The sequence below is a fragment of the Silurus aristotelis genome, assembly GCF_946808225.1.
Source record: "Silurus aristotelis genome assembly, chromosome: 21".
Taxonomy (NCBI): Eukaryota; Metazoa; Chordata; class Actinopteri; order Siluriformes; family Siluridae; genus Silurus; species Silurus aristotelis.
The window spans coordinates 3,823,431-3,835,143 of NC_139594.1; the positions used below are offsets into that span (position 1 = coordinate 3,823,431).

The 11,713-nt window shown below is 40.0% G+C and overlaps 3 protein-coding genes across 3 annotated transcripts; 1 reads left to right on the plus strand and 2 right to left on the minus strand.

The window, feature by feature from the left end:
- Positions 1-458: 458 nt before the first annotated feature.
- LOC310716745 (uncharacterized protein) lies at positions 459-3,109 on the minus strand. The gene is made up of 3 exons (XM_083524152.1): positions 2,930-3,109; positions 2,727-2,807; positions 459-1,320 (listed from the first exon to the last, which is right to left on the minus strand). Exons 1-3 carry the CDS (start codon positions 3,104-3,106, stop codon positions 823-825), a joined length of 756 nt encoding a protein of 251 aa, XP_083380278.1. The 5' UTR covers positions 3,107-3,109; the 3' UTR covers positions 459-822.
- Positions 3,110-4,346: 1,237 nt separating this feature from the next.
- On the minus strand, positions 4,347-9,540 carry mrpl12 (mitochondrial ribosomal protein L12). The gene is made up of 5 exons (XM_083523302.1): positions 9,343-9,540; positions 7,957-8,149; positions 7,797-7,874; positions 5,948-6,085; positions 4,347-4,778 (listed from the first exon to the last, which is right to left on the minus strand). The coding sequence occupies exons 1-5, from the start codon at positions 9,399-9,401 to the stop codon at positions 4,662-4,664; spliced, it is 585 nt and encodes a 194-aa protein (XP_083379428.1). The 5' UTR covers positions 9,402-9,540; the 3' UTR covers positions 4,347-4,661.
- A 1,058-nt stretch (positions 9,541-10,598) lies between these two features.
- On the plus strand, positions 10,599-11,623 carry LOC310716602 (methyltransferase-like 26 B; the record flags this gene model as incomplete). Its single annotated transcript, XM_083523887.1, has 4 exons — positions 10,599-10,908; positions 10,996-11,000; positions 11,044-11,209; positions 11,567-11,623. The coding sequence occupies exons 1-4, from the start codon at positions 10,735-10,737 to the stop codon at positions 11,621-11,623; spliced, it is 402 nt and encodes a 133-aa protein (XP_083380013.1). The 5' UTR covers positions 10,599-10,734.
- Between the last annotated feature and the right edge of the window lie 90 nt (positions 11,624-11,713).

Below are 11,713 nucleotides of genomic sequence, written 5' to 3' on the forward strand. Positions count from 1 at the left end.
ACACAATTTTACACTACAGCCCGAGGGACAGAAATCTCATTTGAGCGCTGCAGTACTGCGCTCTGCGTGCCTGATGGCGCGGTTATAACGAGTGTTAGCAGGCTGTGAGGAGTTTAACAGACTACTACAGATACGGCCTTGCTGAGACAGCGTGTGGAGCCTTTTCAGCCTCGTGATGCAGAATTTACATACCGACCGATCTCGATACGGCCAGTTAAAAAACTCTCGATCGTGTGTACGGGATTAGAGTGACTTTGACTTTTTAGAGTTTTTTTTAGGTCAGAACATTGGGAGATCTTCCACTTCAAATAAAAGGAAATCAAACAGAAATGCAAAGACATAAAGGAAATATATTTTATTAGTCTTAATTCACACAAATTTGTGACACAGCGACATTATTTCCCAAAAAAAAAACCTTGAATGTTTTACTTAAAAAAAAAAAATAAAAATACAGGAAACAGTCATGTGCAAATTAAACGAGATATAGTATCAATTGCAGTTTCAGTGAAATGCTGTAGCAACACACAATTCTTCAGACTTGAGGAAAGGTTTGTGCATCCAGGAAGTGTTAATTATAAAAAAAAAAAACAGGAAGTGAACCCAGACTCATTCAGATTTATTTGGTGTTTTTAATTGTAAATGTTTCTCGTCCATTACAGGGCAGTGCACTTACTGTGTGTGTGTGTGCATGGTGTCCTGCACTGGTTAATCTTCTAATCAAATCCAGATTCTAATCCAGATTGGGTCCCCGACATTACCCAACATTCCTAGACTTGACTCCAGGTCCACCAGCATATAAGCAGTTTTTAAATATTTCCTTCTTCAAGCCTTTTCACTCTTCCTCTCCGGCTGTTCAGGCATGGGCTCTTCACTTACGTCCACGATGTAGCAGGGAGCGAAACTTGTCTTTGATGGTATGCTGAATATCTCACTATAATATGTCTGCTCGTTCTTATATAACTGCCTGCTCTCAATAATGAAAGGACATTTTAGTGCCCTCCACAGGCGCTGCTTGATCCTGAGGCCCAGCTGCATGGAATAGACATGTGGCTCTCCGTTTAGCTTCACAAGCATCATATCCACCACCGAGTGATAGAGTCTTTGGTGCTCTGGAATGCTTAGATTGTGAATCTTCAGGGGAGTTTCCCTCAGCGATGCAACGTTGGACTTCCTTAACGGAGCAGGAGAAGCAAAGGCGGCGGGCCGTGGACGGAATTCAGGAAGAACAGCAGCATTTTTGATGTAGCGCTCTTCCGGATGTGACTTCAGCTTCTGCAGCTCTTCCTCCTGTTCTGCTTCATGTTTAAATTTCTTTGCAATCTGAAACAAGAAACATGAGTCTAGAAAGTTAGTTTGTTGGCAGTGTAAACCGAAGCCTCTTTCACACGGCTGTAGTTAAAGTCAGTGTGTGTGTATATACAGATATATAAATATACACACATATATATATATATATATATATATATATATATATATATATATATATATATATATACACACACTGACCAGGCATAACATTATGACATTATAAGGGAGAACATTGTATAGTTTTATTGTGTACTGCACGGTATATGGTTGACTTGGACATTATAAATAACCACTTGTTACAACCGAGGTATGCAGAAGAGCATCTCTGAACGCACAACACGTCGAACCTTGGGGCTACAGCAGCAGAAGACCACACCGGGTGCCACTCCTAAAAGCTAAGAACAGGAAACTGAGGCTACAGTTCACACAGGCTCATCAAAATTGGACAATAGAAGATTGGAAAAACGTTGCCTGGTCTGATGAGTCTCGATTTCTGCTGCGACATTCGGATGGTAGGGTCAGAATTTGCCGTCAACAACATAAAAGCATGAATCCATCCTGCCTTGAATCAACGGTTCAGGCTGGTGGTGGTGGTGTAATGGTGTGGGGGATATTTTCTTGGCACACTTTGGGCCCATTAGTACCAATTGAGCATCGTGTCAACGCCACAGCCCACCTGAGTATTGTTGCTGACCATGTCCATCCCTTTATGACCACAGTGTACCCATCTTCTGATGGCTACTTCCAGCAGGATAATGCGCCATGTCATAAAGCGTGAATCATCTCAGACTGGTGTCTTGAACATGACAATGAGTTCACTGTACTCAAATGGCCTCCATAGTCACCAGATCTCAATCCAATAGAGCACCTTTGGGATGTGGTGGAACGGGAGATTCGCATCATGGATGTGCAGCCGACAAATCTGCAACTGCGTGATGCTATCATGTCAATATGGACCAAAATCTCTGAGGAATGTTTCCAGTACCTTGTTGAATCTATGCCACGAAGGATTAAGGCAGTTCTGAAGGCAAAAGGGGGTCCAACCCGATACAAGTAAGGTGTACCTAATAAAGTGGCCGGGGTGTGTGTGTGTGTGTGTGTGTGTGTGTGTGTGTGTGTGTGTGTGTGTGTATATATATATATATATATATATATATATATATATATATATATATATATATATATATATATATATATATATATATATATATTTATATACAGTGAGACCGTGTGTGTGTGTATGTTCTGGTGTAGCCCACGCAAAAGTAGAGGTGTAAATCCGGAGTGTGTGTGTGTGTGTGTGTGTGTGTGTGTGTGTGTGTGTGTGTGTGTGTGTGTGTGTGTGTGTCGGTTCCAAACTGAAAAATGTTCGCTCCAGATGTCAACAATAATTTCTTTTTTCTTTTTTTCTACCTTACCGGTTCATCATCGAAACTTGTGGCAGCAGAAGCAGGTGGTTTTGGATCATCATCAGCTTCTGCTTTCCTCTTCTGGACACGCTAAACCAAGAAATAGTACAGAAATCGTATATAAGCATGTCTGATCTGCTACTTTAAAGTACTAATGGTGTACTATATACAAAAAAAAGGAGAGGAAAAAAGAGAAAGAAAGGTCTCTTTACTTGTTGCCGGGCGCCGAATGGTTGAAATCCGTTAATGACACTTTTCAGCTTCTCAGAAAAACTGATGTGTGTGTGTACTGGCTGAAGTGTAGAAGATGCTGCACGTGTTGAACAAAATGATGAACATTTCAGGGACCCTCCAACACACTTACACACACACTCACAAACATTCATCATATTTGTTTTGCAGGAATCAGAATTGATTTCTAATCGTGCGTCGGGGGGGGGGGGGATCGACGTTGGGGGGAGAGAGCGTATATGTGTTGCTATGGTAACAAGCATTTGTTTGGATTCTTAGATTCAACCGTAGTTCACATCAGAAGATGGTATAAATGTGTGTGTCTCTTTTTCTGGTACCTTCAAACAAAAATGTAATGGAAAACGACACACAATCAGTAGCAGACACGTGACAGACACACTTAATTCTCACACGCTCATTTCTACATCACAATTATTTATTCAAATTTATTAAAATTTTCCGTACCGGAAACGCGAATGGTGAGCCTCTAATGGTTTCTGGTAGCTGTTTAGGGAAAGAGCCACATATGGCTGGCAAAGTCAGGTCCCTATGCTTTTGCAATATCTGGTACTTTTTTATTGAAGCTAAACATTTATTTATTTTTTAATCCAAAGTAGGATTTATATTTTCATTGCTTCCCTGGTAAAGAGCATTAGTACCAAATTATGGATGTGAAAATCTTTTAAATGATTAAAATGTAAATTTCGCAGGAGCGTTGAAATACACCGGACTCTATTTTGCAGCTCAGGTTTGAAAAGTCAGACTTTTCTGTGGCAGAAACGACAAACTCGCACCACCCTGTGATGTCACTCGCATCCCTCAAGAGCAGCCATGAGAGTCTGATGATTCTGTTTTCCAAACACAGTAGAAGTCCGAATGCTAATGAGGAATATGAGCTGATATAAAACACCCAAAACCAAATTTAAACAAAAATTAAACTCCAAACAATTCTTAAGTGTTTTAATGGTAAATACACGTTTTAGCCAAATGTTTTTGGACACCTGGCCATACAATTAGTACGTGCATCTTTCTTAACATCCCATTCCATCCCATTGTGGGTGAGGAGGCCTGGGGTGCAGTCAATGCCTGAAACATTTATCCCAGAGCTCTAGAGCAGGAGATCTTCCACTCCAACCCATGGAAAGCAGATCTTCGTGGAGCTGGATTCTCATCTTGAAACAGGTTTGGGTCTCCTAGTTGGGGTGAAGGAAAAATTTCATGCAGCCAAAGACGTCCAATACAGATAACATTTTGGGGAAGAATCACATAAGGCTGGAAAAGTAAAGTGTCCTAATACTTTTGGCCATAGTGTGTAGACCTCATCCAGAATCTGTTTCTCTTGAGTAAAAATTTACACACAAAAAAAAGTCAGAAAGCAACGTTCACATCATGACAACATTTTCCACGTTAATATATGACATTTATTTAACCATGGACAAATGTTACACGTCTCGACACATCCAGGTTGCATGTCCTCGCTGCTAAGAGACAGGTGCAGACAGACAGGTGTGATGGCCGGGTGGTGAGAGAATTGCAAGCCTGCAGCTTGCTACAGTTCAGTCTGAGAGTTCACACACCCAGAGCCATCACTTTATCTGTTTCCCCAAAATTCTTTTCAGCTTCATTGTAAAAAAAAAAACAAAAAAAAAAAAAAACAAATGTATAAACAGAGAGACAGTAATGAGGATGGACGCTATGGAGTTCTGTGCAGATCTACTCCAGAACCACGGTGCCCCCTGCTGCTTCTAGAGCCGCCTTCAGTTTCTCTGCCTCTTCTTTGGAAACGTTCGCCCGGATCTCCTGTGGCAGCGACTCCACCATCTTCTTAGCCTTCGGAGATGAGAAATAAAAATATATTATAAAAAATAAACAGTAAAACAGGACAAACAGTTGCTCTTGAAGTGCATTGTCTCCTATTTGACTTTTCTGATCAAGGAGTATTTAATGCTAACTGAATAAATACTTTATATATTAATTTTACACAAACAAAATTGATCTACCGTATTTTCCGGACTATAAGCTGCTACTTTTTTCCCGCGCTTTGAACCCCGCGGCTTAAACAATAAAGCGGCTAATTTATGTATTTTTCCTGGGTGTTTCCCGGTTTCACAAACTTCAAGACAAACTGAGCCCCATAACATCAGACAAATGAAATTGCGGAACGGCTTCAGGTGAACCAATGAAACTCTTGATATTAAATCAGATGCGCTCCCACTGAATCGGGCCGCACCACATCATAAATATGGATGAGGTTCCTCTGACGTTTGACCTGCCGCTCACTCGGACTGTCTACAGGAAATGCGAATCATTCGTCACGCTGAAAACAACCGGACATGAAAACACACTTCACCTGTGTTCTGAGCTGCACGGCATCGGGAGAAAAGATTCACCGATGGTGATTTTAAACACACGATGATGTCAAAAGATAAACTCCCGAGAGAAATAGTTGTGAAAGGAAGGAGGAAGAAAGTGAACAATGACTTTCTTGGTAGGCTACTGTTTAGATACAAGCCGTGTAACAGACACTGTCTTTCATTAAAGGCTGTGTAAAGTTCATTAGTTTCAGTGTAGACACCTGCGGCTTATAGACAGGTGCGGATTATTTATCTTCAAAATAAAAGTCTTTGTACAATTCAATGGGTGCGGCTTATATGTGGGTGTGTTTAATAGTCCGGAAATTACGGTAAGTAAATGACTGCAGTACGAATGTTTGTTGACTGGTTTTCATGGTGGTGTAAATTTTTACGTAACATCATACAGACAACTGTATTGGGACACCCGAATTTTTTAACCAGATGTGTTTGTTCCCCACAAAAACAGCGGCGCACAGCTGTTTAGGACGTCTTTGTATGCGTTGGCATGAAATTTTCCCTTTGACTTTAACTAGGAGACACAAACCCGCTCCAGCATGACGAAGCCCCTGTGCACTTCATGAAGATATGCTTTACATGAGGTGGAGTGGAACATGTTTCAGGTATAAATCTCCGCCTTGCTCTTACCTGGACGAGATTTAATCCCTGCATGCAGTTCTTCACTTCCTTGATCAGTTTGACTTTATCTTCCACCTTCAGCTCGGTCAGCTTCACCGTGAAATGGGTTTTCTCCTTCTTCACCGGGGCTGCGTCTTCCTCCTCCGCCTGCACATGAACAGCACGTGTTACGACATATGAACAGTTTAAAAGCTGGAAGGTGCAGGTGATCAGTTTGATCAAAATTCTAACCAAACGTGCAGCCTTATAAACACCCGTCACCATCATAACAAGTAGTTCCATCTCTATACAGATCGAGGCGGCACGCAAACATTTCCTAACGATCTTAACGAGCAACACGGAGGATTTCTGTGTGTGGTGGAAATTATACCTTTTTGTTTTGAGGCAAAATGTAAAAAAAAAAACTGGACAAGAAATCATTCAAATGAAAATGTAACGAAAAACGTCTCATTATCATTAGCAGACACGTGACGCACGCTTAATTCTCACACGCTCATTTCTATTTATTCAAATTACCGAAACGTTTTTATGACGATCTAGAGATATGGGATCTATGTACAGCTCTCTCTTGAAAAGAGAACATCCTGGCAATTCCACATAACGAGGGAGCATGAATGAATGAATTAAATGATGAATTAATATGTTGAATGAATAGATAAATAACTATTGCGTGTTTCTTAAAGGCAGACATCTGTTATGCTGAAACAAGAAGAACAGATCTTTAGAAAATACAATAAAAAAACACTTCTGTATTATTGAAGTCTAGAAAACGTACACTATTTTTTATTTATTTAATCAATTGAATTTGTGCCGATTTAATCGATTTAATCAATATAATTTTAAAAAGTGTTAATAGCATAAATTGTATGTATTCCATTATATTTTTAGATATTTTATTTAAACAAATGTAAAAATTGTTTTAAAAAACGTAAACCGTTGTTCACAAATGTTAATAATAAACGATCACAAGCGATTTTATGTTTTACCCCGAACTGTCTTGTTATTAAACAATAAAGCGGCTAATTTATGAATTTTTCCTGGGTTTTTCCCGGTTTCACAAACTTCAAGCCAAAAAACTGAGACCCATAACATTAGACCAATGAAATTGCGGAACGGCTTCAGGTGAACCAATGAAACTCTTTATATTAAATCAGATGCGCTCCCACTGAATCGGGCCGCACCACATCATAAATATGGATGATGTTCCTCTGACGTTTGACCTGCCGCTCACTCGGACTGTCTACAGGAAATGCGAATCATTCGTCACGCTGAAAACAACCGGGCATGAAAACACACTTCACCTGTGTTCTGAGCTGCACGGCATCAGGAGAAAAGCTTCACCAATGGTGATTTTTAAACATACGACGATGCCAAAAGATAAACTCCCGAGAGAAATAGTTGTGAAAGGAAGGAGGAAGACAGTGAACAATGACTTTCTTGGTAGGCTACTGTTTAGATACAAGCCGTGTAACAAACACTGTCTTTCATTAAAGCCTGTGTAAAGTTCATTAGTTTCAGTGTAGACACCTGCGGCTTATAGACAGGTGCGGCTTATTTATGTTAAAAAATAAAAGTCTGTCAAATTCAGTGGGTGCGGCTTATATTTGGGTGCGTTTAATAGTCCAGAAATTACGGTAGTTTAGCGTTAATACCATCCCTGCGAGACTAGTAAACTTTCAATTAATTATATAGACATATAATATGTATAATATTCAATTAATTATATGGACGTATCGTGTCCCCCAATACGAAAGTATTGACAAGACTTTTTTTGAATTCTTTTTTTTTTTTTTTTTTACTAATTGACTGATAATCTACATGATTACACATTTTTATCTTTATATCCAGAAATCTTTACCGGAGCTGCTGTGGCGGTCTGTGTGGCAGCCATCGTGCCCATCGGCATCATTCCCACATCCTGAATATTCAGCGTTTTCTAGGGGGAAATAATAAGAACAATAAGGATTAGTCTAAATACAACATGGTGAATCAGTACTCACTTCAGTCTCGGCTCCTACCTTGAGCAGCTCGTTGAGGTCGGAGACCTCTAACAGGGTGAGACTGGCGATGTCATTGACCAGCTGCTGGATTTTGGGTGAATACTGCTTGGGTGCTCCGTCCAACGGCGGCATCGCTATGGCATCGGAGAGACGGGCGGGGCTACAGTGGAGCGCTCTCAGCGCAGACAGGGTCGGAGCAGACAGGTGATGCCTACATCCAATCAAACATGGAGAATCAAATATTTTACACACACACATAAACCTACACAACCTTTATTTCTTAACTACTATATTCCTGATTCCAGGAGTGTGATGGTGGTCAAGCAAGTCTTCTGGAAAGTTTCTGGAGTCAAGAAAGAAAACGAGGTACCTAGAAGATACCTGAGACACCACAGCGAAACGTGTGCATGAAAATGTTACTCCTATTTTTGATCTGATTCGAGTTATCGCAGCAATTAAACCAGTCTTCATCCTTCAGCCATGAATCCAAGAGTTACACAGTTACCTCTGACTCGCATTGGAAACTCCTTCCATAAATGTTCTTCATACAAGAAAACCATCACCAATGGATTTTCTTTTCACCTTATACGTCCCTCCACTAATATCAAACATGCTGATCTAGAAAAATCAATTAATCATCTTCTGACCAATCAGAATCCATGATTCAGCAGCGCTTTATTATAGGGTATAAATTCGCTGCATAAAAAGTAGAAGATTAAAACAGTATACGATTCGATCTTCTAGAGAACTGGGATGAAATCTGAAGACTTCTGAAAAATAAAATGTGATGATATAAAGAAAGAAATGAGGCTCGTGTTGATCTTGCTGATGTTTGACCTTGCAATGAATCCATCCTTATACTAGAAAAGCTAACAAGGCTAAAAAGCTAACCTGCTGACTAGTCTTGATTTAAAATAAAAATTAAACTCCCACAGGACGTTTTATAAATAATATCTTGGAATTTCCAGAGAATATGATTATGTATGAAAGATAAATGCGCGTGCACGCGTTTCTCTCTTGATACTGCAGATTTAAGTGCTAGCCTAGCATGCTAGCTGCCTCCTTTTGACTAGCACATCTAAATAAAAACCTAACAAATATCCAATAAACAGTTAAAACTGGTTCTTCTGTCGATTCAAAGCATCCCCATCGCGTCAGTGAACTCAACCTGAGCATTCATTTAGCTCCAAATCCCATCTATCAACTGCTCAAAAAAGAACCGGCTGTATTCCAAAAACACTGCCGCCTGCAATCCGAGTGCACTACATAGGGCGCGAGGAGTGCTGCGGAAACATGCCGCTAGAGAATCCCTATATAGCAAGAAGCGCGTGATTTAGGACACAGCCCTGCACCGGTTCTCATTAAACACCATTTCGTAAATTTATTTTATTTTTTTCTCCTCACCGGTGCGTTTTTGCGGCTATCCGCAGCGAGGTCCGGATGCAGTGCAGTGTGCAGTACATTGTCCTTTTCCTGTCGTTTTCTTTTCCTAATAATCCCGGCACACACTTCTCAGGCTCTCTGTCACACTCACAAGCACATGGCGTCCTCCAGACTCGTTCACTGACCTACCCACAATGCACTGCGTCGACAACTGCCTGATAGCGTGGTTGCCAGATACATATGAATCCCGCACAACACTTTCCCTCCAATTTTTTATTTTTTACTCAATTGCTTTGGAGCGTTTCTCAGAACATAAATGAAATTTCTCAAAACTCCTTTGTTCAACTCCAAGTTCTTGCAAAATCCTGTAGTTTATATTATTAAAAGTAAGTGTTTGTAATGACATTTCATTGGCATCAGAATAGTCCTTTTGTCACAAACAATATCGTCAAATTGTTTAGTCGTGTTGTCAGTATGATGCACAGTTTCAGGATCTCTTAATATATACTAAAATTTGGATTACAATAATTGAAAATGCACAAGGTTGAATATCTTCTGCATGTCATCTATAAATTTTTGCAGCACAAATGTATTTATTTGATTGTATATTTGATTTATATTGATAAGAGTCCGGACAGGATTCACACTTCTACTGTACTGTAATAGTGTTCGATTGTTCATTCATTTTCAGAAACTGTAATTCTGTTTCACTCCGTCACTAATTTAAGGTTTACGAGATTCACCTTTGACCTGTTATAGAGATCTAGATGATCATTGGTTGATCTGATGCTGTACCACTATTATGACTATTCAGGTGAAACCAGCATGATATATTTTGATCAACATGACAAACAATTAACAACGTTGGAAACAGCAAACAAATGTACACAATCAATTAAATTGATGTAACGAATTTGCTTTTATCGTGTGCACAAGCGACTACAATATGTGGAAGTTGAACGAGTAGTTTTTAAAACTGTGAAATGCGTGAATTGAAGTAACTGATGTTTTCCTCTAAAAGCAATTTGTTCGTATTATACCTCAGAAAATTGCCTCCAAATTGTTGTTTTATTTAAAAAATACATTAAGGCATTTTATTTATTTATATTTGTAGATACAACAACTACTACTACTACATAGATAGATGGAACTGGTGTTGAGGGACAAAGTATTTGATATGCTTGATGGTCTCCACAGAAGGGCCGCTGATATTCACCAACAATCTTGTTCGGTTTATCCGCAGTCAGAGAGTCAGTTGGCTGACCAGACGAGAACAAAGAGGAGCATCTGAAGCTTTTTAAGCAGGTAATCTTCTCATCCATCCGCCAGACGCTTCAGTGACGATCATTGACTGAGAACGTCAGATTTGTACATTGTGTAGTAATATAATGAATCCTTTCCTGTTGTAGGCCTATGCTGGTGTCTCCTGCAGCCGTGTGCAGTCAGGACGCATTATTCTCGGTCCTGCAGGATGTCCTGGATGATCAGGCTGAGCGAGAGATGATCGCCCTGGACCTGGGCTCCGGTACCAGGCAGTACATAGTTGATTTCGCTCAGGAGTTATCACTAACTTTATCACCTGATCATGCATCATGATTTCCTTACAGTATAATTGCATGTAATCAGTCTTTCTTTCTCCCTGTCTTCTATCTCCATCTCTACAACTATATACAGAGCCTGTAAAAAAGAAGCCTGTGGTTTCTGAGAGACACATGCATGAAGAATTAGACCAGAACCTGCAGGAAACGTGAGCATTCACTCACAACCTTGGTTCTTTAAGTGTTCTTGGTTCTTCAAAATCTTGCTCAAGAATCCTGAATGGGGTCTTTCAGACATCGACGTGCTCAGACAGCTCTCGTTTGGGAACGGGTTAAGGCTAGAGAGAATGGTGTGTAACAGTTAAGGGGAAAATAGATGTTCTACTTTTATCTTCCTTTCACAGATATACACACCATTTCAAATACTTTCCCTTTATTCCATGAATATTTATATGACTGGCCAGAAGATGGGGATTACATCATCATCATAATCACCATTCCACGTTACCATTCGCTGTTATTATAACCTCCACTCTTTTGGAAAGATGATCCACTAGATTTTTTTTTTTTTTAGAGCTCTGTGTGAGATTTATTCAGCCCAAGGGTGGTAGTAAAGTCAGGTTGATGGAGGTGAGGTGAGGAGGTCTGGGGTGCAGTCAATGTTCATATTCATCCCAAAGGTGTTTGAAATCAGAGCTCTATTGTAGGAGATCTTCCACTCCAACCTGTGTCAAGCAGATCTTCATGGAGCTGGCTTTGTGTAGAGGATTTGTCATGCTGGAACTGATTTGGCTCTCCTTGCTCAAGTAAAAAAAACATTTAAAAAAAAATAAAAACTACACCCTATATAGGCA